The 27,062-nt window shown below is 45.4% G+C and overlaps 2 protein-coding genes across 3 annotated transcripts; one reads left to right on the top strand and one right to left on the bottom strand.

The window, feature by feature from the left end:
- Nucleotides 1–23,559, bottom strand: PAAF1 (proteasomal ATPase associated factor 1). 2 transcript variants are annotated; one of them, XM_083170364.1, is made up of 12 exons: nt 23,447–23,559; nt 21,979–22,019; nt 20,599–20,702; nt 12,897–12,986; nt 6,108–6,206; nt 5,858–6,008; nt 4,862–5,056; nt 3,424–3,515; nt 2,824–2,939; nt 2,341–2,423; nt 1,536–1,618; nt 1–927 (listed from the first exon to the last, which is right to left on the bottom strand). In XM_083170364.1, exons 1-12 carry the CDS (start codon nt 23,491–23,493, stop codon nt 850–852), a joined length of 1,179 nt encoding a protein of 392 aa, XP_083026490.1. In that variant the 5' UTR covers nt 23,494–23,559; the 3' UTR covers nt 1–849. The 2 variants fall into 2 exon arrangements, with proteins under 2 accessions (XP_083026490.1, XP_083026491.1); XM_083170365.1 differs by lacking the exons at nt 21,979–22,019; nt 23,447–23,559 and having other exon boundaries at nt 12,892–12,986; nt 20,599–20,617.
- A 1,248-nt stretch (nt 23,560–24,807) lies between these two features.
- Nucleotides 24,808–26,043, top strand: COA4 (cytochrome c oxidase assembly factor 4 homolog). Its single transcript, XM_083170366.1, has 2 exons — nt 24,808–24,994; nt 25,479–26,043. Exon 2 carries the CDS (start codon nt 25,484–25,486, stop codon nt 25,733–25,735), a length of 252 nt encoding a protein of 83 aa, XP_083026492.1. The 5' UTR covers nt 24,808–24,994; nt 25,479–25,483; the 3' UTR covers nt 25,736–26,043.
- The last annotated feature ends 1,019 nt before the right edge of the window (nt 26,044–27,062 follow it).

Here is a 27,062-nt window from a genome sequence, read left to right on the forward strand (position 1 = left end):
TACCACAACTGCTATATATTGTTATCACCATAGGATACCACCACGGTCAACACCTCGGCTTGTACTCTGAGGGCCAGATGTACTAAGCCTTAAAAAGTGATAAAGTGGAGAGTGATAAACCATCAGCTCCTAACTGTTATTTTTCAAACACATCCTGTGACATGACAGGTAGGAGCTGATTGGCTGGCACTTTATCACTCTCGATTTTATCACTTTTCAAGCTTAGTACATCTGGCCCTAAAGAGCAAAGAAATAGAATTAAATAAAAAGTTACTAGAACGAATGCGACAAACCATAGTTGTGGCCAATTGCTATTGCTCACGGCGTCATCATCTCACAATAGTAGAAAATGTGTTTTATTGAATGTCAGTAAATGCCGTTTTGGACATTTATTGGGTTAAGTGCATAGACCATTCAAAATAAAGTAATTATTTGGGGAACAGCAGCTACCAGTAGGCCACAGTTTTATTGTTTCTCATTTCCGGCAGAGAAGTCCCAACAGTAGGCGGTCAGCTTCCAGTTCCAGCGTGGCGGTCCCCAGATTGGCGCCATATTAACACCCTGTGGTCCAGGCATGATAACTGAGGCCTCCCTGCATGTATCTAAGCTCCATGCTGAATGTAGCAGTAATCAGCACGTCACCATATAAGAGGCTCGGAGAGTAGAGCGTTGGGGGGGTGGGGGTCGTCTTCCTGCATCTAAGAACCAGGAACACCTGCTGGAAGATATTAGGTTCTTGTGTTTCGTATCCACTGGATCATTAACCCACTTGGCAAAAGTATCCCACAAGGAAATTCAGGAGTTGGGAGAAATGAAGTTGAGCGATTCCCGTATAATCCACAGTCAGAGTCAGAGATCCGCCAGCTGGTACTTGCGGATGATCCCGTCCCTGCAGCACGTGTAGACCAGCTTCTCGGAGACTGTGACCTGGAGGGAGAGCACAGGGATGACTGAACCGCGTCTGACACTTACACTGTGTCACATAACATACTGGGGACATTTCTATATGGAACGTTATATAGCCGGAACATCCCTCAGATATAACTAGCAGTTGCTAGGCAACCTGGCGATGCGTATCCGGTACCCATTCCGGGGGCCTCTTCTGCTCTTATTCACAATGGGAAGGAAATAAAAAGTAACAAAAACTAAATAAATAAGACAAAAACTTTTACTACATCTCAAAATACTAAAATATATGGAATCCTGTAAAATCATGTTTTAAAATTAAGATAAGGAAATTGTTAATATTACAATAATATTATTGGTTACAGGTTATTTTACTCCACCAAAAGCCTGGAGGGGGGGGGGCAAGTTCTACGCACAGTGCGCAGAGAGTGTCCGGAACAGTGCGGCGAATCTATTCTGCAACCACTATTTACTTTGCAGAGTGTCTGTGGTATTAAACAGTGTCCGGCCCAGACATCACAGGGACATCGGACGACACTTCGTACAGAACTGGATTGGACCATAGTAGTGTTAGTGACAATACATGACAAAAAAAAAAAAATCGGGACAATTGCACGGCAGGTCTGTACCTTATACACAGGTTCGCAGTCCGGCTCAGTGAGCTCTAACAGGTGATCAGAGTCTTGTTGGAGGATAAAGCAGGTTCCGTCACCTAGAAAAGGGAATGCAGCATCAGTGTCAGTATGGCCCTTATTCTGGTTCACTCGCAAAGGCAAATTCCTTCTCAAATGGACAAAACCATGCTGCACTGCAAGGGGGGGGGGTGTAACTTGTGCAAAGAGAGTTAGATTTGGGTGGTGTTTTACATAAAGTGAGATCTATATTGCAGTGTAAAAATAAAGCAGCCAGTATTTACCCTGCACAGAAACAAAATAACTCACCCAAATCTAATTCTCTCTGCACAAGTCACATCTGCCCCCCCCCTCTGCAGTGCACATGGTTTTGTCCATATGAAAAGGAATTTGCCTTTGCGAGTGAACCAGAATAAGGTCCTATGTCTGTAGCACTATTATATATACTGGGGCCACAATACAGTGATCCTACCACCACAACACAATGTTCCCACCACCAGATAATATTCCAGCAAGAGAAGTCGGAAGAATCATTGTTGGAAGACAAGATATGACGTCGAAGCTTAGACCCTCTTCTGTCACAGAAATACATTACGGATACACTGCAATCACGAGCTATGGTCGGAACTATCTCCGGATCACAGATTGATTTCTGTACTTTCTGAAAGTGCTGTAGTTTAGCAGGCCCGCCAGGCTGAGGAGGGGGGGGGGGGGCGCTGCTGCTATCGCAATTATCAAGTCATCGAGCAGCGCAAAGCATACCCCATAACAGCCCCTGGGGGGCGGAACCTCCGAGCCGTACCTTGGCTGGCAATGAAACCTTCTCTGAAGGGCGTCAGTGATAACACAGGGGCCCCAGACTTGCACAAGGTCTGTACAGGGACTCTGAGAACAGAAAGGTGACAGAGTGACACAAAATGTACAGCGCGCAGACAGAACAGGATCCAGTATACATAGTCTACATTCGGAATGCTGACAAACAGAAATGGACAGCAGTGACAATGTCGATATTCACAAATATCGACGTGTTCATAATATCAACACACTTATTTATTTTCTTCTCATTTTAGCCTAAGCCAAAAATGTTAGGTTAAACTGTGAAATGTCAACACTTTGACCATGTCAACATATGTTGACATTCTCACCGGAACCCCAATCTCTGCTACAGAGACTTCTCACACTTAGCTGTGGACGCGGATGTGACTACTGTTATCTGTGCTACATCACGTTATGTGGGCGGTGTAATACTTCTGTGAGGTCAGGGGGCGTCTGTGCGCGATCTCACTTTGTGTTTCGGATATCCAGCTGGTAGATGCTGCCGTCCTGACTCCCTCCCAGGACGCTCAGGCTGGACAGGAAGGTGCAGCAGTTAAACGCATCAGACCCATCGAATTCAAACACCTGAAAAGAGAGAGGATGAGATGAGCGGCAACAACAGGAAGTGTCCTAGCACTCGCCAACTTTGAAAACCCATGCAATTCCTGTTCCAAGCCTGAAGTGTTACGGTTTGCTGTAGTGCTTCTAGCACAGTGTGGTCTGTAGATCAGAACTGATATGCAAACCAGACCTGTGCTAGAAACACCACAGCAGACAACGACACCCCAGGCAGGGAATAGGAACTGCAGGGGTTTTCACATATGGCGGGTGCTAGAATGAACACTAAACAGACACATAGAAGGGGTGAGCGGTGGGGAAATCACCCCGAGCCCCGGACTATAGAGGAGCTGATGTACATTTCTAATTGGTTAGGGGGGAAAAAAAACACTTTCCTGACCCACAGTAAGTCACATTAACAGAACCTGCAGATAATCGAATGTGGGTCATGGAACAATTTGGGCACAGGTCCCCATCTCCAGCAATGAAGGGGCACATAACCTGCACTCACAGACTGGCGGCTCTGTAGACTGACTCCCTCCAGCTTCTTGTCCTCACGCGCCAGCAGCAGCAGCTTCCCCTCTGTCCCGATTTCCCGGTCACCTGCAATGTACAGAACAAACCCCTATTAGCCGGACTGACTGGGCTGCAGACCACTAATGGTCCACAGTTAAGGTCAAAAGGGGCGTGGTCGATAACCACAAGGTATCAACCTAGGGACCCTTATGTACTGTACATCACGCAGGAGGAGAAACTGTCAAATGTAAACAAAAAGCAGCACTGCAGTTACCTCGTCATCCCACTAGGGGGTGCTGTTGCTCCGAGTAAAGAAAAGTAGCCGGCATTGTACTGGCCAATTTCAAGCAAACAATAGCAACAGTGTTTTAGCCACAAATGGCCTGATTCAGGCGTTCTACACTTGCAAGGCCGTATACTATGGGCAAGAAAGCCACTTTGAGCATGTATTACAGCCTGGCATATCTTTACATTTATTTATTACCAGTTATTTATATAGCGCACACCTATGCCGCAGCGCTGTACAGATAATATTTTGAACAGTCACATCAGTCCCTGCCCCAGTGGAGCTTACACTCTATATTCCCTACCACATGTACACGCACACACAGACATTTTAGTTTTTTTTGGGAGCCAATTAGCCTACCAGTATATTTTTGGAGTGTGAGAGGAAACCGGAGTACCCTGAGGAAACCCACGCAAGTACAGGGAGAACATACAAACTCCGCACAGTTAGAGCCATGGTGGGAACAGAACCCATGACCTCAGTGCTGTGAGGCAGTAATACTAACCATTACACCATCCGTACTGCCCCGTATATATAACACATGGTGGGGATAGAACCCATGACCTCAGTGCTGTGAGGCAGTAATACTAACCATTACACCATCCGTACTGCCCCGTATATATAACACATGGTGGGGATAGAACCCATGACCTCAGCGATGTGAGGCAGTAATGCTAACCATCACACCATCCGTACTGCCCCGTATATATAACACATGGTGGGTATAGAACCCATGGCCTCAGTGCTGTGAGGCAGTAATGCTAACCATTACACCACCCGTACTGCCTGTATATATAACACATGGTGGGAATGTAACCCATGACCTCAGTGCTGTGAGGCAGTAATGCTAACCATTACACCATCCGTGCTGCCCCGTATATATAACACATGGTGGGGATAGAACCCATGACCTCAGTGCTGTGAGGCAGTAATACTAACCACTACACCATCCGTGCCAACATTGTTCACCCCCTTAAACCTTCAACTTGGCATCCTATGTAAATGACCGAATAAGCAAAAATTCAGCAATATGCCCATAGGACGGATCAGATGATTATCAGCATCCCGCAAGGCTCTGAAATAGGCCCACACAGATTGTGTTGCTCGTTTGCATTATATTTATAGGAAATAATAGCATTTTACTTACTAGGGGCGGTCTCTGGGGTTCCCAGATTGACAGTGTTATCGGCCAATCCTAGCGATAATCCATTAATAGGAACACCACGCTCTGCCACCATGGCCAGGCAGGTGGATCTGCCGCAGTCCCATAGTCTGGCTGTACCGTCCCGGGAGCAGGACATGACGTTCCTCCCGCGGTCCACCACCGCCAGGTCCAGGATCCCTGGGGAGCAGACACTGCAATTACTCTACAGCCGGTAAGCAGGGTATTCTCACATCACTGTATTAATAAATGTCCCCATAATACGCTCATGTGGTGCCACCTCTAGCACCCTGCACCTATCACAACCAGTGCGGTTCCGCTTTCCCGCTGTCTGCTCTGGTGCTTCTAGCACACTATGGTCTGTATCCAATGTAACATGTGCAGAGAGAGAGTTAGATTTTGGTGGGGTGTCTCCAAATTAATATCTAAATTGCAGTGTAAAAATAAAGCTGGGCAGCAGGGGGCATAGCAGGAAAGATATATGGGGCTGGTGGAGCAGAGCAGGACAGAGCTCTGGGGCTGGTGGAGCAGGACAGCAGGGGGCGGAGCAGGACAGATCTCTGGGGCTGGTGGAGCAGGGCAGCATGGAGTAGAGCAGGACAGAGCTCTGGGGCTGGTGGAGCAGGGAAGCAGGGGGCGGAGCAGGACAGAGCTCTGGGGCTGGTGGAGCAGGGAAGCAGGGGGCGGAGCAGGACAGAGCTCTGGGGCTGGTGGAGCAGGGCAACATGGAGCAGAGCAGGACAGAGCTCTGGGGCTGGTGGAGCAGGGCAGCAGGGGGTGGAGCAGGGCAGAGCTCGGGGACTGGTGGAGCAGGGCAGCAAGAGGCAGAGCAGGACAGAGTTCTGTAGCTGGTGAGGAGGGACAGGATAAAGCAAAAGGGGCAGCCTAAGGTGACCCGGGTAACTTTACTAGTATCGTATTAGAAGACCAACTACTCCAGGACACAAATCGGAGGTATGAACACTCCCGTCAGTAACGCACCTCCCTTATGTCCCTTAAATGTGACTGGACAGCTGGCGTCTTCTACAGACCAAATCTTCACCTGCGCGTCCATCCCGCCGCTCAGCACCACCATACCGGATGGGAAGAACATGCAGCAATTAACATCGTAGACATGTCCTTCCAAAACTCTCTGGGGAGGGAGAGAAAACCACAGCTCAGACCAGGGCCTACAGCAAGTATACAGCGACGACACCAATAATAACGACAGCGTTATCTCTACACTGCTCACTCTCGTCTCCCCATTATTGGCCTGCCAGATCTTCATAGAGCCATCGGTGCTGGTGGAGACCCCGAGACCACCTCCACTAGAGACGTCTAGGCATGTGATCTGTGAGAGCAGAAAAGATACAGGACTATGGTTAGATGACAGCGTATCTACATATACATATGGACAGAGCCTAGAACATGTGCCTATCCCAGATCTGATCAGAGCAGGACTTTATATCCTATGTATGATGGGACGGAATCTGCCAGCATCGTGGTCCAAAGACACAAGGAAATACAAGCACAAGGCAAGTAGAGCAGCGCTAAATTAATACACAGTAATACTGATACCAAATGATTGGAGTTAATAAAATGCTTTACTGAAAATACACATAACCTGATCACAATTCAATAAAAATACAGTACAATAGAGGTTAAAATAAAATTGTGGTGTAAATACACAACAAGTTCCAGACCACAGGGAAATATTGGTTCAATGTGGAATACATTTTTGGGGGGGGAATACCCCAGGGGTAAAGGGGTCGTGCACTTTACCGGATCCGTCTTTGGACGATAAACTTGTGTCCTCACAGTAATATTGATGCGGATATTGACCGCTGGAGGATGGGTGGCTACCACTCTCTGGATGGTAGGTCCCCTTAATGTGGTGAATGATGGTAGTTGTAGTCACCAGAGGTTTTCAAGGAGCGGTGTCCGCCAATAAGATACCAGTGGATGGGTGTTGAAAAGGGCTTCCGAGCAAAGACACCACAACCCGCTGGGTGAGGTGACGAATGGTGGTATTGGGTCACCTGGGGTGTGTAGCTCGGTGTCCGCCAAATTACACAATAGAGGGTCCTGGTAGTGTCAACAGGGAACTGAACCACAGCAATGAAGGAGTCCACAATTGGTAGCCTGGGTCTGGAGGCACCTAACGCGTTTCACTGCGTCCTGCAGCTTTGTCAAAAAGAGTCCAAAGAGTCCACTAGATCACCGTATTGACCACCCCAAGTTACAGCTGACAGCAGCCACACATAGAAACATAGAAACATAGAATTTGACGGCAGATAAGAACCACTTGGCCCATCTAGTCTGCCCCTTTTTTTAAACATGTTACCTCAAACCATATTTGATCCTTATTTTTTTGTAAGGATATCAATATGCTTATCCCAAGCATGTTTAAATTGTACTACTGTATTTGCGTCTACCACCTCTGTTGGGAGGCTATTCCACTTATCTACTACTCTTTCTGTGAAAAAATTCTTCCTCGCATTTCCCCTGAATCTTCCTCCCTCTAGTTTCAGTGCATGTCCTCGTGTTCTGTTGCTCCTCTTCCTGTGAAGAATGTCTCCCACCTGGACCTTGTTAAAGCCCTTGATATGTGTGAAAGTTTCTATCATGTCCCCCCTTTCCCTTCTCTGCTCTAAAGTATACATATTAAGATCTTTTAGTCTTTCCTGGTACATTTTGTGATGTAGGCCATGCACCATTTTAGTTGCTCTTCTTTGTACAGTCTCTAATGTATTTATATCCTTCTGGAGATATGGCCTCCAGAACACGCGGTAAAGGGTTTCCTTCGGCACGTGCGGGTTGGGGTCCGGGGGTGGATCGCTGCTAGGTTGGGTGTATTCGCTGCCTGGCCAAGTGCTGATTACTGTCGGAAACTATTGAGCAGCCGCCAGCAGCACAACGCCTTCCTAAACTTGCGTAGGTCTAGTAAATAATACACAGCCAACAGCTGCAATCCTGGACCCACAGACACAGCTCTCCGGCTGAGTCCAAATGCGGACGGATCCCAGCGTGCAAACATGCGCTGATGGGGAATGGAAGTGCGCACGGCTTTAGCATAAGGTAGTGCTCAGACTGCTGCAGCTGGAGAGGGGCCGCAGGTGCGTCCAACTTAGAATACGGCCCTCTGTGCCTTTGTATACACCCTTCACATACAAAGACGCACATGTACAACTTTTGGTCCATGAGGTCTACAATGATCAGAGAGGTGAGAGGACAGTGGGCTCAGGAGCCTTTACCTTTCCCTCCCATCAATTTGATAATCCCAAATCACAGACGGGGAACAAGGAGCCACCTGCCGGATGGTTCATGGGAGAAGCTGCTGGCTATCAGGGCTGACACGTCTTCTGTAGTGCGACCAGCTCAGGGAGCCCGTTTCCTATAGGATCACATATGCAATGGGATCTAGGCGGGATCTACCATCCAGGATCACATTGTAATATGCGATCCTTTCAGACTAATGCATGTTCTTGCAGAGGCAGAGACAGAGGGTTCCGAAAAGAGCCTATCCCTGCAATCTGCCTCACCGGGTGCTGTGGGTCTGCGCATCGGTGGTTATCGCTGACCGAGGCAGGGACCGCACTGCTCCACCACCTACAATGGGCTACAGGCATCTCAGAATGGCGGTAGCCCCGGCACTGATGCAACGCTGCCCGATATTGATACATCGGGCAGCATGACATCCCCATAGTAACCGATGTGGAATGCGGCTGCCGGCAGGGATGGAGGGATCAGAGATTCCTGCTGGGGTCCCTCCTAGACACATTCTGGGGACACTTAATATCTGCAGGTAACCCCTGAAAACGGGTGTTTTTGGGAAATTAGCCAAAAATATTATATGATAAATGGACTCCTATGTGCACTGCACAGTTTATTTACAACAAATAGAAACAGAGTGAAGGTGTTCCTCCCAATGGCGCCCTATAAAGGAGAGTACGTCCCTGTGAATAAAGGGACGGTCCTCTTCTCCGTATACACGTAGTAATGTATAGTACCCCAAACTTCCCTCCTTTAGGTGAGGGGATCCTCTTCTCCGTATCACACAAGATAGTCAACAATTGATGTCAATCCCTTGGACCATCCACAGGGAGGCAGAATTCCCTCCAATGGTGTAGATGCCGAGAAAAGAGTGAAAAGGAAGGTACATAGAATAATACCCTTTATTTGAACATACAATAAAATCCACAATAACAGAGGTAAAAAATGGCCAATTACCCAGATGTTGGAGAACTTATGTGGGTACAAAAAGTTCTCAAATGCGCATAAATGGAAGGTGAATACCCGGGATACACCTCCACATCCAGGCCAAAAAGGGGTAACAGGTCCACAGTCTAATCCTCACCAGAAGCAATAGGCAGACAGGAGCTCCAAACGTTTTCGATCATCCACTGTGATCTTCTTCAAAAAGGGAGTGCTCCTGTTTGCCTTTCTTACCTATTTAACAAAGTCCAGACCAATCAATTGTCCTCACAATAGAATCCTCCCATGGTTTAAGCCAATCCCATTAATATCCATATTGTCTATATGGGCGGTAGCGACCCCCTTCCGGGTTGCGTTCCACCCACACTTCATTAAGCGCATACCCGGAAGATCCACACTTCCGGGTTGCGTTCCAAACATGACGTTCTTCGGCAGGAGGTGAACGCATATCGTGCGTCGCGTCACCTCCTCCGGATGTGCGGCTCAGTGTCTCTTCCGCCATCGTGGTGGGGGAAAGACTTCCAGTCGGGGCTGATGCGTCATAGCCCTCCCCCCGGATGTGTGGCTCCCAATAACTGTTTCACGCCATCTTGGTGTGGGAACCAGTTCTCTCTCACAGTAGTGTACGACTTGACGTTTTTTTCTGTATGATCTGTCTCCACAGAGGTTTGTTCAGGCGCCATTTTGTTGGTTTGATGGCTGTTCAGCAAAGCTTGATAAACCGTTATAGGGGTTATTTTGATGTTGACAGATCACAGAAGAAGTAAAATATTTTCATCCATTTATGGCTCCATACAGCCAGATTGTTAACCTCAAAAAGATATAAGAGGTATAAGTATGTGTGTAAAATACATATATACATACAATCAGTTATGTGCAAAACAGCAAAAACTGTGCAAAAATGGCAAGACGAGTGGGTAACTTTCCCGTATAACGTACTAAACATAAAAAATTAATCTAAAAATGAGATGTATAAAATAGATGCTGGGTTAAAAAGCAATAAAAACAAGAAAACCCCACCAAATCCTAATGAAATTAAGATGACGCCCCAAAAAAAGTAAGTCAATCATATAATGGAACACGCTAATATAACAAATTAGATGTTAAAAAAGACTTAAAAGAACTTAGAGGAACCATTTCACCTCAAAATCCATATTCAAACCCCCGGGGGTGAGTGTATTAAGCTCATAAATACACTTCATTTCTTCCCTTGCCAGAGTACTCGCAAGGTTCCTATTCCGCACATTTGTGGTAATATGCTTAAGACCCACAAATTTAGTAATGTGGCTACATGAGGAATTATGCTTAGTTTTGAAGTGTTGAGGTAATGAATGTGTTTCCAGGCCTTTTTTTATATTATTTAAATGTTCACTTATTCTAGTTTTTAGAGGTCTGGAAGTACGTCCAATATAAAATAAGTTGCACGAGCATTCTACTGCATAAATTACGTTTTTACTATTGCACGTAATAAAATCATCGATAGTAAAGGAGACCCCGTTGATGGTTACTGCAGTGTATTTGGAGGTGCCATTACTTTTGATCTCGCGGCAACCTTTACACAATCCACACCTGTGAAAACCTTTGGTTAGGATCTTCCCCTTTTTCTGAGTGGTTAAAAGGGCACTTCGTACAATCTTATTTCGCATATTAGGAGCTTTTCTATATATAAATTTTGGACGGTCCGGTAGCATTTCCCCCAGGATGGGATCCTTCTTTAAAATACCCCAATTTTTGTTAAAAGATTTCTCCAGAAGTTTAAATTGTGCATTAAAACCAGTAATAAAAGCCCAGTTAAAATTATCAGTGTTGGTTTTTGTCATAGTGGAGTCCTTTAAAAGTTCATTTCTTTCCACCTCTATGGTTTCTTGTACTTTTTTCTCAATAAAAGAGGGGTCATATCCACTAGTAATAAACCTCTGTGCCATTTTATTGGATTGTATTTCATAGGTATTTGTATCAGTACAATTTCTTCTTAAACGTTTGAATTGTCCACCAGGTATCGCATCTAGCCACTGGGAATGGTGGCAACTATCACGTTGGATATATGATAGTGAGTCAGTGGGCTTAATGAACGTTTTGGTTTTCAATATACAATCTTCAATAAAAATGGTTACGTCTAAAAAGTCTTTTTTAACATCTAATTTGTTATATTAGCGTGTTCCATTATATGATTGACTTACTTTTTTTGGGGCGTCATCTTAATTTCATTAGGATTTGGTGGGGTTTTCTTGTTTTTATTGCTTTTTAACCCAGCATCTATTTTATACATCTCATTTTTAGATTAATTTTTTATGTTTAGTACGTTATACGGGAAAGTTACCCACTCGTCTTGCCATTTTTGCACAGTTTTTGCTGTTTTGCACATAACTGATTGTATGTATATATGTATTTTACACACATACTTATACCTCTTATATCTTTTTGAGGTTAACAATCTGGCTGTATGGAGCCATAAATGGATGAAAATATTTTACTTCTTCTGTGATCTGTCAACATCAAAATAACCCCTATAACGGTTTATCAAGCTTTGCTGAACAGCCATCAAACCAACAAAATGGCGCCTGAACAAACCTCTGTGGAGACAGATCATACAGAAAAAAACGTCAAGTCGTACACTACTGTGAGAGAGAACTGGTTCCCACACCAAGATGGCGTGAAACAGTTATTGGGAGCCACACATCCGGGGGGAGGGCTATGACGCATCAGCCCCGACTGGAAGTCTTTCCCCCACCACGATGGCGGAAGAGACACTGAGCCGCACATCCGGAGGAGGTGACGCGACGCACGATATGCGTTCACCTCCTGCCGAAGAACGTCATGTTTGGAACGCAACCCGGAAGTGTGGATCTTCCGGGTATGCGCTTAATGAAGTGTGGGTGGAACGCAACCCGGAAGGGGGTCGCTACCGCCCATATAGACAATATGGATATTAATGGGATTGGCTTAAACCATGGGAGGATTCTATTGTGAGGACAATTGATTGGTCTGGACTTTGTTAAATAGGTAAGAAAGGCAAACAGGAGCACTCCCTTTTTGAAGAAGATCACAGTGGATGATCGAAAACGTTTGGAGCTCCTGTCTGCCTATTGCTTCTGGTGAGGATTAGACTGTGGACCTGTTACCCCTTTTTGGCCTGGATGTGGAGGTGTATCCCGGGTATTCACCTTCCATTTATGCGCATTTGAGAACTTTTTGTACCCACATAAGTTCTCCAACATCTGGGTAATTGGCCATTTTTTACCTCTGTTATTGTGGATTTTATTGTATGTTCAAATAAAGGGTATTATTCTATGTACCTTCCTTTTCACTCTTTTCTCGGCATCTACACCATTGGAGGGAATTCTGCCTCCCTGTGGATGGTCCAAGGGATTGACATCAATTGTTGACTATCTTGTGTGATACGGAGAAGAGGATCCCCTCACCTAAAGGAGGGAAGTTTGGGGTACTATACATTACTACGTGTATACGGAGAAGAGGACCGTCCCTTTATTCACAGGGACGTACTCTCCTTTATAGGGCGCCATTGGGAGGAACACCTTCACTCTGTTTCTATTCGTTCTGTTTTTTTGATATTGGGGAATATCTTTTAGGTGTACCTTCCCACAGGCTGCCTAGGCGCACAGAGGGACCTTTCTTTACTCTTTTTGTATAAGTTTATTTACAACAGATGGGGAATTCTATCCAGAAGACCCAATAATTCCGGTCAGAAGGTAGACTTGTTAGTATAAAGAGTTGAGGCTGGACCATCAGGAGAAGACCGGCCGCTCTGCTCTTCCACCAGCGACCCGTTGGGATACAAAAACAAGACGACAAAAGAATACCTTACACTTTTCTTATGGACCCTGGAGAAGCTGGTGTACGGAGCTAGGAATCTGCTGGTCACGTTCTCCGCAGGACAGGAGATGAGGAGACTCTTCTGCAAAACACATAAATGTCCCATCATCAGTCACCTCCTACCATCACAGTGTATGTCAGGATCGCTCCAAGATATTAAGGCGTTCGTGGTGAGGATCATCTCAGTAGACCACGAGTTGCCAGCGGTAACTTAGGCCGTGCCCTAGAACTAGGAGTTGCCAAGTTATATTTTCTAAGTCACTAAACTATAGGTTCAACCACAAGCCACAATTAGGAGATTATGGTGGTTTCTGGTTGGTTACTGCTCACAGCCACTTCTGTTAGTTGATCATATTTGTCCACTCAGAAGTCTTTCCCAATACTCCGGATGGACCAGGGACATCTTTTTTTTTTTTTTTTAAAACGTTTTTATTAAATTTTCCAATGTAAAACATTTCAAAGTAAAACATTTTCTGTACATTGTAATGTTTGTTTCGCAGAACAACTCAAAATATTTCAAAATAAAACATAACAACTGTATATAAAAAAAAGAATTTTGAGTCACAGTTATTTCGCTTACTATAACATACTATCGGGGTTTTCTATCCCCTATTCAAAACTATACAGGACATAATATCTTAGATTATCTAAGTCCCTGTGTTGACCCCAACACTTTCAACTGCTGCCCTATATATATACCTTTTCCTTATACAATAATTATTAGTGTTTGAACAAAACAAATGTCCTACCTCTGTCTTAACTAACCTTAACCCCATAAACTCCCAACCCCCCTCCCATTCCCTCCCCCCTCTAGGACTCAGTGCATCTCAGTTATTTGACAGTGATCTGAGTAAGTACCAAGATGTGCCCTCAAATATTTTCATGACATGTTTCTGTGTGTCTTCACCCAGTGATCTTATATATGTTCCCCATTTTGCATAAAATTTCTTAACGCCTTCCTCCACCATCGGCAGTGTAGCTCTCCTATCAAAATATAGCAATTGTGTTAGTGCTACTTTCACATCCTGCAGAAATGGAGGAGAAGGGCTAGTCCAGCTGCGCAAGATTACTTTCTTCGCAACTGTCACAATTATGGTCAAGAGAGGGAACAGTTCAGTTTTTCGGCCAGGTATACTCCAGTTGGAGAAGTTCGCGCAGAGCATTGCAAGCGGGTCTTTTGTAAGTTTTATTCCACATGTAGTATTAATATACATCATTACTTTGTCCCAAAATTTCCTAATTTTCCCGCAATCCCACATATGGTGGAAGAATGTAGCATTAGAGCCCTTGCATTTAAGACACATTCCTAGTTCCCCAGGTACAAAGTACTTTCTCTGGGCTTGTGAGATGTACGCTCTATGCAAAGTTTTTATGTGGACTTCCTGCAGCATAGTGGAATGTAAAACTTTAAGTGTTTTTCCCATATGTTCATGGAGTATTTCACTTGAAGTAACCCCTGGAATGTCTGTCTGCCACTTTGGTACCATGTCGGTCCAAACCTTTTCAGGTGAGGTCGGCAGGATTTCCCCATAGATATATTTTATCCTATAAGGACCCGTGGAGCTCAAAGCAAACACTTGTTGGATCACATCTGGAGTACCAGCCTCCAGCATAGGACCCTTTTTAGATTGAATAAAGTGCCTGACCTGAAGAAACATGAAAAAATCTCTGTTGGGTAGTGAATATTTAGTTGCTATGTCTTGAAATGATAGGAGCTTTCCTCCTGGATCAAATACGTCCTTGACCGCCAGTATCCCTTGCTTTTTCCATCTATCATATCCTAATTCTGACATTCCTGGAGTAAATCCTGGGTTTCCCCATAATGTGTCGTATTTTGTATTTTGGTGGCTGCGGCCCAATTTTTTGTTAATGAATAGCCATGCAGAATATGTGTCTTTAAACAATATGTTTGTTAGTATTTGCTGTGGTATTTTAGTTCTGGGGACATGAAGCAGGCCTGCTAGTGAGTATGGTGAGACTATGTCTCCCTCTAGTGCCCTGTGTGTGTATGCCTCAGACCCCTGAAGCCAGTCTAATATATACCTCATGTGGACTGCTTGACTGAAGGCCAGAACATTTGGTATTCCTAACCCCCCATCAGCTTTTTTAAGATATGTTTTGTGTCTGGAAATGCGTGGTTTTTTCCCCTGCCACAAGAAGGAGAAAAATATTCTATTTATTTTCTGTATATCAGTTCTGGATAACCTAATTGGAAGCATCTGAATGCTATATGAGAGTTTCGGGAATGCAATGACCTGTATGACTACCGCCCTTCCCAGCATTGATATCGGTAGCGATTTCCAAATCCCCAGCAGTCTCTCCAACTCTCCAATAATAGGCGAATAATTTAGTTTGTATAAATCACTAATATTGCTTGGGACATTTATGCCTAAGTACTTAATGGCTTTGGAATTCAACTTAAAGGGGGCTATGATATGTCGCGGTATTTCTGCCACCTGAGGTCCTAATACCTGCAGTATTTCTGATTTATGGTAGTTTATCCTATAACCTGCAAAAGATCCAAATCCATTGATACATGTCTTAATGGCCGGTAGGGACACCGATAACTGGGATACGAATAGCAGCATATCATCTGCGAAGAGACTGACTTTTAATTCTGTGTTTCCCACCGTGATCCCACCGTGATCCCCCTGAAACCCTGATTTGCCCTAAGTGCCACTGCAAGTGGCTCCAGAGCCATTGCGAATAGAAGTGGGGACAGCGGGCACCCCTGCCTCGTCCCCTTTTGAATAAGGAAAGGGAGCGAGATATATCCATTACATGCAACTTGTGTGTAGGGTGAGGTGTATAGGGAGCTTATCAGCTGAATAAAAGTCTGTGGGAATCCAAATCTAGCCAACGTTTCATACAGATGATCCCAGGTGACCAGGTCAAATGCCTTTTCGGCGTCCATAGATATTATGACCCGGTCACCCGAGCCCCCCTCTTCCCTCAGCCTCTGGACCACCGACAGTAACTTGCGTACATTTACCACCGAGTGGCGGCCGTGTATAAACCCGGTCTGATCCTCGGAAATAACTGTAGGCAAAATGTATTTAATCCTTTCAGAAATAATTTTGGTTAACAACTTATAGTCAGTGTTTAATAACGAGATGGGCCTATAAGACCCCGGTTCCTCTAGGTCCCTTCCCGGCTTCGGGAGCACCTTAATTACTGCAGAATTAAAATACAGCGGCAGTTGCTGTCCCGTAAGTATGGCATTAAAGACTACTGTCAGATTTTCACTTATCCTAGGTTTTAGAATCTTATAAAATTCCCCTGAATAACCATCTGGCCCAGGGGCTTTAAGAGGTTTTAATTTGGTTATTGCCTGTGTCACTTCTTCTACTGTTATGGGGGCCATAATTCGTTCCGCCGCAGCTGTAGAAATCTGTGGCAAGGAAACCGAGTTCCAAAATTTATTTTTTTCCTCTTGATTTAATTCTCCCTGGGAGTAAAGTTTAGAGTAGAATCCCCTCAATACTTCAAGTATATCTGGCCCTTTGTGTACCCTGTTGCCCCCTGATGTATGTAGGGTTTTAATGTGTGCGGATGTTCTTGTGCCTCTAATTAAGTTGGACAGCAGACGTCCATTTTTGTTGCCGTGCCGGTAGAATTGGAAGTTGGTATTATCTATACTCGTCAGAGTTTGGGATTCCAGCAACACATCGAACTGTGTTTTTGCCTGCATGTAGTCATTTTTGTGTGTCGTGGTAGGGGATGCACTATAATTAGCATAAGCAGTAGTCAATAACTCTTGAGCCCTAAACAAATCTGCCGTCCTATCCTTGCGATATTTATTTACATATGAAATGATTTCTCCTCTGAGAACTGCCTTTGCCGCTTGCCATTTCAACAATGGATCTGTATTGTGCTCCCCATTATTATGTTGGTACTCCATCCACTTGGCCTCCAGGGCATCCCTGAACGTTTTTGACGATGCTAGGTACGAGGGGAACCGCCATTGGCGGTGTCTCCCGACGTCCAGCTCCGTTTCCAGCAGTATCCATATCATGGAATGGTCCGACAAACTTATCGGTTCCATTCCAGCTTCTAGAAGACGCCCACAGAGGCCAGTAGACACAAGCATGTAGTCAATTCGTGACAGTGAACCATGGGCTGCGGAAACACAAGAGTATTCTCTATCAGTTGGATGTAGCAGTCTCCAGCTATCTACTACCTGTAGTTGTGATGAAATATCCCCAATGCCTAATGCTGGCTTAGTGGGTTTTCGTTTGGGTTTAGAGGATTTATCTATTGATGGTTTGGCTACTATATTAAAATCCCCCCCTAGAATTAAGCGTGAATCTGCATACGGGTATAATTTTGTCAATAATCTAGTGAAGAATTTTTTAGAATAAACATTAGGTGCATATATGTTACATATTATATACTTTTCCCCCTGAATTGTCATTTCTGCAAAAATATAGCGCCCCTCCGGGTCCTTAATAATTTTGGTAACCTCCGCCCCCAATGCCCTCCTTGACAATAACGCCACCCCCCTAGCCTTTGAATTAAAGGAAGCATAGGCTTCCACCTTGAATCCCATTGCTCCCAGTTTTTCATGCTCACTATCAGTGAGATGTGTTTCTTGTAGCAGGACAATGTCTGCTTTTTGCTTTTTAAGATATAACAGCAACTTCTTCCTTTTTATCGGGGAGTTAATCCCTCCCACATTCCAAGAACACAATTTCACATTAGACATCATAACTTACTGTAAGAATATTCCCTACTAAAGATGCACTCGGCCCTGAGTCCCGCCCCCCCATCCCCCCCCCTGAACAAACCACAGAAAAACACACCCGCAACTTTCCCAACTCTCCACCCCCCCCCCCCTGACCCCAAAAACTTTCCCCTGCGAATAAAATCGCTCTTATACTGTGCAATTTAACTTTCACACCTCTAGCAGTGAGGGGTGAGCCTAGACATTTTGGCTCCTCCCTCCCCAACATCCTTCTAACGGCTATTGCCTTACCTCCGTCTATCGCTACGCACCCGGATTGACCAGATCTAACCAATCTCCCCGGTTGCGTAGTCGGGTCGGCACCCCTAATATTGATACAGAATTTATAACATATAATTCACGTTCCCCTTAATGTCCCATGGAAACCATACATAAATCACGCTTATTAGCTTTTACATCTTAAAGTACTTAAGTGCATATAAAGGCCTCAAGCTATGAAGGTTCTATTAGAATTAACAACATGTACATTACTGTTAGATATCAACCCCCAAAGCCTTGTGGCTGGTATATTAGCCAGCTGTTCCATTTATATTTCTTACGGCTAAGCAGATTCTGCATTCTCCATCCGGAGATATGCCCTGGCATCTGCTGCTGTAGAAAAATCCTTGAATGAGTCCCCTTCAAATACCCTAAGACGGGCTGGGTATAACAGGGCGAACTTCTTTTTATCTGCAATGAGCTTTGAACAAATGCTGGTAAATTCTTTCCGCGCCCTGGTCACTTCTGCCGAATAGTCCTGAAATAAATGCAGCTTGTGACCTTCCCACTGCAATGATTTTAGCTTTCGCGAGGCAGTCCATAAAGTTTCCTTGTGTAAATAATTAAGGCATTTAAATATGATGACTCTTGGTCTCACATTTACTCCCTCCTTTTCAGGCCCTAGCCTATGGGCTCTTTCTATCACCATATCCGAGCAGTCCTGTTCTACTCCCAGCAGGGATGGCAGGGTGTTGCGAACAAAATGATGCAATGCTGGGCCTCTGACCGTTTCTGGAAGTCCCACTAATCTGAGGTTCGATCTCCTTGATCTATTTTCAAGGTCGTCGACCTTATTGGTTAAAGCATATACAGATTTTTGCAGTTCAGCATTGTGGGTTTTCAACTCTTGTACGTCATGAAATGTTGCCCCAATCTGCACCTCATTCTGTGATACTCTCTGTGTAAGCTGTGACATGTGTCCTTTCAGGTCAGCAAAGCTTAAATTAAATGCCTCCACTTGCTCCTTAAACATAGGTGCTATCGTTGCTTTGATAGCCTTCATCATCCCCTTATATGCCCCAGCGTCTGTGTCTTCCTCCTCCCCACTGCCTGTGTCCTGCACTAGGCATCCAGGGGTGCTTTGGTAGTCAGTGATAGGGGAGTGTGGGGTGCCCGGTACCTGTTTCTGCTGTGGCTGGTACTGGAATTGTTGTAGCTGTACAAGTGCCCGCTTCCCTTCTGTCAGGGCTTCAGTAGTCTTGTGCTGCTGCTGGGCTGCCTGTCCCTGCTCTGTCTGTTTCTCCTCCGTGACTTTATCAGCCAGGGAGGAAGGTGCGGCCGCCATTTTGGGTGCCTGCGTCTGCGGCTTTGCTGAGTTGCGGCGGGTCTGGCGTTTAGGCATGGGAGGTAAAGATCCCTCCATGCACTTCACGCTGGCTTCCGATTAACTTTGCCGCTAGTGTGAGCCGTTGGGGACCGCGATCCAGCGAGTTAGGGGTGCCGCCCTCCTCGCCGTCCACGGAGCTCTCTGCTCACGCGGCCGTCCTGCCTGAAGCCGGAAGCGGAAGTCTACCGACCAGGGACATCTTAATAAACTCCGCACAGTTAGGGCCATGGTGGGAATGGAACCCATGACCTCAGTGCTGTGAGGCAGTAATGCTAACCATAACCATAACACAGTCTATAATATATCAGAAACCTGCTAGTGTATCCTATTCCACATAAATAAATGGGTGTCTCCAGCATGAGCCATTTGTGGCAAAGAATAGGTTCTATGGTGTTACATTAGTGGCACAATGTTCCTGATGTGGACAGAAGTCCTTGTGATAGCGATCAGTTGTTAATATTGACCAATAGCTGGTATCTGTATTCTAAATAATATTCTCAAACCAGCTGTCTCCCACCGCTATAGTCCAATGTTATCTTTACCCATTTATCTGTATAGGTGCCTTTGTGTCTAACCTCTTACCCTCCCTTGGTACCAAACCTATTGTCTTATACAATTCTAGATCGCTCGTGTCCCAAGCTGAACAGTGTAATCTGTCACGCTCCTGTCTGCGTGTGTTGGTGCGTGGCTCCTGTAATTCACACTAAATCTTACACCATCCGTACTTCCCCAATATACTTCCCCAATAGTCTCCTTATTGGCCATCCCCAAAACAGACTCTCACCTCTACAGTCCATCATGAATGCAGCTGCGAGACTGATCTTCCTAGCCAGACGGTCATCCTGTGCAGAGCTACTCTGCCAGTCACTTCATTGGTTGGGTGCCGGACGGCTCCCCGGCAGTTGGGATTCCGACAGACATTCCTCCGAAATCGGAATCCCGACTGCTCCCTCGGGAGCACAGCGAGCCCGCAAGGGGCTTCATTCCGCTCCCCACGCTGTGCAGTCGGGATTCCGACTGTCGGGCTAATATACAACACCCCATTGGTTACATGTATGCGGAGTTGCCGGCGACACTGGCATTCGCAGGGCGTCGTCTGGTGGACTTGCAATGCTGTGAATTTTCAGCCTTGCGAATCAACCAGAATAAGGTCCTTTATGCAATACAGAATATCTACCCATTTAGTATCGATGCCTATTTCTCTACAGATTGTAAGCTCGCGAGCAGGGCCCTCCTACCTTCGGCTGTCTGTAAATACCCAGTTGTTGTATCACTGTCTCCTATTGTAAATCCCAATATAAGAAACTGTTAATAAATAAATATTAAATAGTACAATCGTCCCAGACGATACTATGGTTTCTATACCTTTGTAATGCCGCGGACGCTGAACTCTTCTGTGGAGGCGATTTGAGGAATTCCATCTGGACCAATCCCGTCACACTTCAGGCTTCCATAGATTGTGGGTTTACCTGCAAAATATACACCACAGTTGGCTGCACGGGGGGAAGATTTAATCCACTGACCTGCGCCGCGGGTAATAAATATCACCTTCTATTTACCATTAGGCGCCCAAAATATAACACCCCACTATACAGTGGGGGTCATTCGGCTTGATCACACGGCCTGCTAGAGTGAAATCCCGCCTTGTGAATTAATGTGATCGCTGTGCAAAAAGATGCGTACGGCTGCCAAGCTATCCGCAGCCAGTGTGCGCAATCTAACATCTTCACAACCCTTTGTTCCAGGCTCAGCGTCTAATTATTACTACACTAGGGACACGTCATCGCAGGCTTAGAGGAGCCAGAGACTTAAGGTGCCCACACACTAGAAAGATCTGCGATCATAAGATGTGCGCATAAATTAGCCTTCAAATCTTTTGTCCGATCTGGACATAAGATTTCAGGCGAGCGCACATCTTTACCAAAGATTTTTCTTAAGATCCCGTGTGCGTTCCTATGGATCTTTTGTTAAATCTTCTGATCTTTTGTGCAGCACGTAAGATCAGAAGATTTAGCAAAAGATCCACGGAAGCGAGCATCGGCCGATTTTCGACCGATTATCGGTAAATATCGGCCGATATATCGGCAGATTTAGCGAAAATCGGCCAATCGGCCCAAAAATCGTTCTAGTGTGTGGGCACCTTAACTCGGTGGCTGTGGACATCACACACCCTCCCCTAAAACACTTGGGGTACGCCTGTTGTTTTCCTGGACACTCCCAGTGTTTATTCCGGCACTCCCACGAAACGGCCGGATACCACCGTCTACTTCTAGTCAATAACCTGGCCAGCTATCAAACAAATTTAAAAAAAAAAGGACCAGGATTTCATCACAGTACAACCTAACGCTACTACGCTAATCAGCTGCCATTGGACTTTGCTGCCGTGCATCAGGTCTGAATTACCCCTAACGAGCAAGGGAATTTAGACAGAGTTGTATAAATATAAGTGACCTAGAGAAATACTGAATTAAATCCACAGATGATGTAGTGACCGTGAGGGAGAGGCGGGGCCCTGCTTGTAACGGCTTATGCTTTAGAGGGGACACAGGTGGGTACTGTGAAGAGGCAGTTAGGAGGAGGGGTGGCAGGTGTTTGAAAGCAGGGAGGCTGGCAAGTGTCTGATGAGTCTGTGTGTGTGGCAACTCCGGGAGGACTTTGTGCCACCTGCCGCTCGCCGAGAGTCACCTACAGTAAACCTCGCTGGCTGCGTTCCGTGATCCTCTCACAACACACAGGACACGTTACCTGCAATCTTACACGAGACCCAGGCCTCTCCTTCCGCCTTCCTGAAAAGCAGACAGAGACACTCGAGATTACAGTGTGACACAGAGGAGACATGCACCAAAACACGCAGACAGGAGCGTGACAGATTACACTGTTCAGCTTGGGACACAAGCGATCTAGAATAAGACAATAGGTTTGGTACCAAGGGAGGGAAAGAGGTTACAATGTCCTGAAAGGTCCTAGACACAAAGGTACCTATACAGATAAATGGGTAACGATAACATTGAACTATAGCGGTGGGAGACGGCTTGTTTGAGAATATTATTTGGAATACAGATACCAGCTATTGGTCAATATTAACAACTGATCGCTATCTTCTGTCTACATGACGAACCTGGTCAATGCCACTAACGTAACAAGATAGAACCCGTTCTTTGCCACAAATGGCTCCTGCTGGAAACACCCATTTATTTATGTGGAAGAGGATACACTCGCAGGTTTCTGATATATTATAGACTGTGTAATGGTTATCATTACTGCGGCACAGCTCTGAGGTCATGGGTTCCATTCCCACCATGGCCCTAACTGTGCAGAGTTTGTATGTTCTCCCTGTACTTGCGTGGGTTTCCTCCGGGTACTCCAGTTTCCTCCCACACTCCATACCTATATACTGGTAGGTTAATTGGCTCCCAACAAATTAACCCTAGAATGTCTGTGTGTGCGTGTACATGTGGTAGGGAATATAGAGTGTAAGCTCCACTGGGGCAGGGACTGATGTGAATGTTCAACTATTCTCTGTACAGCGCTGCGGAATATGTGTGCGCTATATAAATATCTGGTAATAAATATATATTTCAGTCTCCCCCACCAGAGCTTTACAATCTATATTACCCGTTACATGGACGCACATAAGCAATTTACCGTACCAGTATGTTTTTAGACTGTGGGAGTAAACTGGAGCACCCAGGGGATACCCACGCAAGCACAGGGGGGACATACAAACTCCACACACACACACACACACACACACACACACACACATTAGGGCCCTGGAGAGTAACTGAAGTTATGACCTCAGTACTGTGAGATAGTAATGCTAGCCACTAAGTCACCATGATGCCTAGTAACAGATCTTCCATATATGCTTTTCTTGGCTGCTGATCTCAGAGATCTGCTCCCCCTTTGGTCATACACTTGGGGCTCAGGGTGTATCCAACCAGTCAGCAACTAAAGACGCACACACCAGTAACCTGACAATGTCATCGCTACAACTAACCCTGTAGTACTCTGCTGCAATAACAATACACCTATTGCAAGTTTATCGCCCCTAATTTACTAATCATGGGCGACCCATTGGCATAGCTGGCACAATAACATAGGAATTAATTAAAAGTCATGCGTAACTAGCATTCAAAGTGTCACCTATCATAGAGAGAGGGACAGAAAAAAAGAGAGACAACATTATAATATTATTAATAATAACAATTACCTCAAACTCTGATTCCAATCACTCTGGATGTAAATCCTGGCAGACATATTTGTGGAGGCAAAATAATCCCGGAAGTAAACGCCAGTGACCTCTCACCTATCTAGGAAGGTCGCTCACTAGCTAGAAACAGGAAGCGTGCGGTGATTTCCGGTTTTGACTCCATCCTAGGATCCATTTTGCGTGGGATCAGATGTGTACGCTTTGCAGAGTTATGGACTCCGCCAAAATGTCCGCCGCCCATTCTAGTTGAGCAGGGAATTGGAGACAATAGTGAAACAGGCTGAATACGGAATACACATGGGCAGCAGCTCTGTGCTGTGGTGTGCAGCAGCAGGAGGAGGAAGGCTCCTGGAAAGGACACACACAGAGTAGCATATAAGAGGCTGATACAACCTGCACCAGGTGAGGCACCTGGTCCTCTACATTTTATATACTGAATACACACTATAATGTGGCTCTACAGGTTTTTGTGTAACTGTATATCCTACCCCCTGGGATGCCTGACCCTGATATACAGTTATATATTCAATACAGAAATGGTCAGATGTCACCATTATGTAGGCTACTATGGTCATGCCTACAATGAGCTGGTCGACACCTAAAAATGGTCAACATACTCGCGCTCGTCACAAGCAAAAGGTCGACGTGTTTTTTTTTTCCTTAAATTTTTTGGGGGGGGTTGCCTATGTCGACACTGACACCGTATAAGTGTACCGTGTCCCCTCGCATAGCTCACCATGCTGCAGGCGCTGTGCCCCCGCCTCATAACCTCTGGGATGGTAAAGTATGAACAAGTCAGAAAAAAATTGTGTCGAACTTCTGTCACTGTCGACCTAGAGTATGTCGGCCATTTTTAGGTGTCGACCTACTTACTGTTGACCATTAGTGGTCGACCTGGTGATTGTTGGCGTAGACATTATTGACCGGAGAAGCAAAAAGTGAGCCCAAGTCACACTAGGTGATAATGGACCTAGGGCGCCTGACAGGGGGTTGTGTTTACCAGCTGCTGATCTTAGAACAGGATAGTCGGTCCTGTACAGGAAACAATAAACAAAGAAAAAATGAGCAGCGCTACTGATGTTGATTATTTAAAAACAAAACCAGATTGGTGAATCTAGTACAAAATTTATTAAGCAAGCTAAAAATAAACATATTTGAACATCGATGAACAGATTTGAACATCGATGTTGATGGATGTGGAGCCTTTAGCTGTAGGAACCCACCATTCCTACAGCTAAAGGCCTTGGATTGCAGAATAGGGACTTTTCACAACCAGGCTCCCCTTCCACCTCCATCTGGATACAAACCGTTTTCCATTTTCTATCTGGATACAAAAGTACTGTACCTTCTATGGAACCAAGAGGTTGAGGGCACTACACCGCTTTACTACACTCAGCGGGAGGAGTTGGTTATTTGTGCCATTCTGGGCCACTCCTGGCTATTTCATCTGGTCCTCCCTCTGGACTGTACGAATTGGGGACTGCCGTTGTTTCATATGGACTAAGTCGGGACTCTCCAGGCCACGCTTCAACACTATTGTCTGGTTTGGTGAGGTCTTTTATCAAGTTTTTAATCCATATTATTCACATCCATCATCATCAATGTTCAAATCTGGCTTAGTATGTTTATTTTAGCTTGCTTAATACATTTTGTACTAGATTTACCAATCTGGTATTATTTTTAAATAATCAACATCAGTAGCACTGCTCATTTTTTCTTTGTTTATTATTGACCGGAGACCAGTAAACTGTTATCACTGTTCTCTCCATACCATTTTGCAATATACGGAACTCACTGTATGGGAGTTCAATGTATGCAGTACGTATAACTGTAGTGGTACAGATTCAGGAAAGGGGGGGGGGGGGGGGGCGTGACCTATTATAATGTATTTTTCTGGAATAATAACAGTTGAAATCATGACTTCGGCACGGACATGAGGTAATAGTAACTGAATGACTTTATGGAAGTGTAGTCACAATCCATGGTATATGTCTCTCCTTAATGATAAACCTCTCTCTCTGTCCCGTCACAGATAACATGTCCGTTCCGGCTCCACAAACGCACAACCGCAGTCGGAAACCAGAGGAAAACGAGGAAGACCCGCTGGATGCAATGATTGGCCGGACCGGCTGTACGGACTACCATTACGCTGTACAGGAGTGTATGGTGGAGAACCAGGACTGGAGGAAGTGCCAAGACCAGGTGCAGAACTTTAAGGACTGTATGCAGGACTATCAGAAGAAGAGAACGGAGGAGCTGATGAAGAAGAGGAGCCAGGTGCATGGATAGGCTTCCTAGCATTGTCCAAACCGGATCGAGTCTGGCTACAAGATCGGATTTGAGGGAACGTTTTGACTATTATGGTCTCTTGCCTCAGGGATACGATGCTCTACGCGCTTGTCAACCGTTTTATGACACCTTGATTGGTCAAATGTAAACAATATACCAAGCTATTTGCACCAGCCATGACACAATGTAAACAGACCTCAGAGAGAAAATGGTGAGGTACCGCCGAGGGTTTATATTTAAAGTGTCAGTCCTACAACCAACCCATATGGATTCTATGGGATGTAAAGATAATAAATAGGTATTTCTGATGTGTGTGATCTGTTGTTACACTATGGAGTTAGTATCACCTCACCGCCAGGTTCTAGCAACTGCAAAAAAAAAAAAAAAAAAAGGAAACAGCACGGTTGGTGTTGTGGTTAGCATTGCACAGTGCGTGCGTATTAGTCATGGCAGCGCTAATACTTTTATCCTTGATTATCAGTCCACACAGCTGTGACGGGAGTTATGGTGAGGTCAGCATAGTTCTAAAGGGAAAGTTTGTCCATCATGCCTAGAACACAGAACAAATCACACTATGGGAAGGCGGCCAGGATGGTGTCTGGGTCACATTCCCTTATATGTTCCCAATAGACAGCAGTCACCCTTACCTCCATCTATCTTTTTCAGATCCAAGGGCCTGATTCAGGTCAGATTGCACGGCTGTGAATTTGCACGGCAGCAGATAATCGATGAACTGCTCATGTGTATGGACCGCAATGCGCGTGCGCGGCTGCGATGAGCTCCTGCAACTTTTTCTGATCGCTGGCCGTTCGCAAACTGATTGACAGGAAGTAGGCGTCTGGGGGTGGTACCCGTATGTTTAGTGGGTGTTAAGAAAAAGGCAGGCATGCCTGGGAAAACGCTGGGAGTGTTCGGGGAAAACGCAGGCGTGTCAAGCCAGCTTAGGTGAGGGTTTGTGATATCAGGCTTGTGTTCATTGGAGGTGCCAAGTCTCTAATCAATTCATGGTGCACGGCTTGCGTTGGGTTTTGAACTCCGTTGCAGGGGTGCAAAGTCCTCTGTAGCCGTATCACTTCGCACACTGTGCATATTAATTCACATGGTGGGATTTCAGTTTAGCGGGGCGGCATCTACGCTGGTCTGTCCTTCCTTCCTTAAGGACACCTATGCAAATCTTTACCGACTTGTGGAATAAGGTCATTCAGTCACAGCATTGTATGCTATTTTCAGTGTCCTAGAACGTCATCTGTAAAACATTCATATCTGTGATGTGAGAATTCCACCCAGCTTCTGCACACTGATCCAAACAGGGTAAGACCTCATTTAC

The sequence above is a fragment of the Crinia signifera genome, chromosome 2 (genome assembly GCF_055691185.1).
Source record: "Crinia signifera chromosome 2, ASM5569118v1, whole genome shotgun sequence".
NCBI classification, from domain to species: domain Eukaryota; kingdom Metazoa; phylum Chordata; class Amphibia; order Anura; family Myobatrachidae; genus Crinia; species Crinia signifera.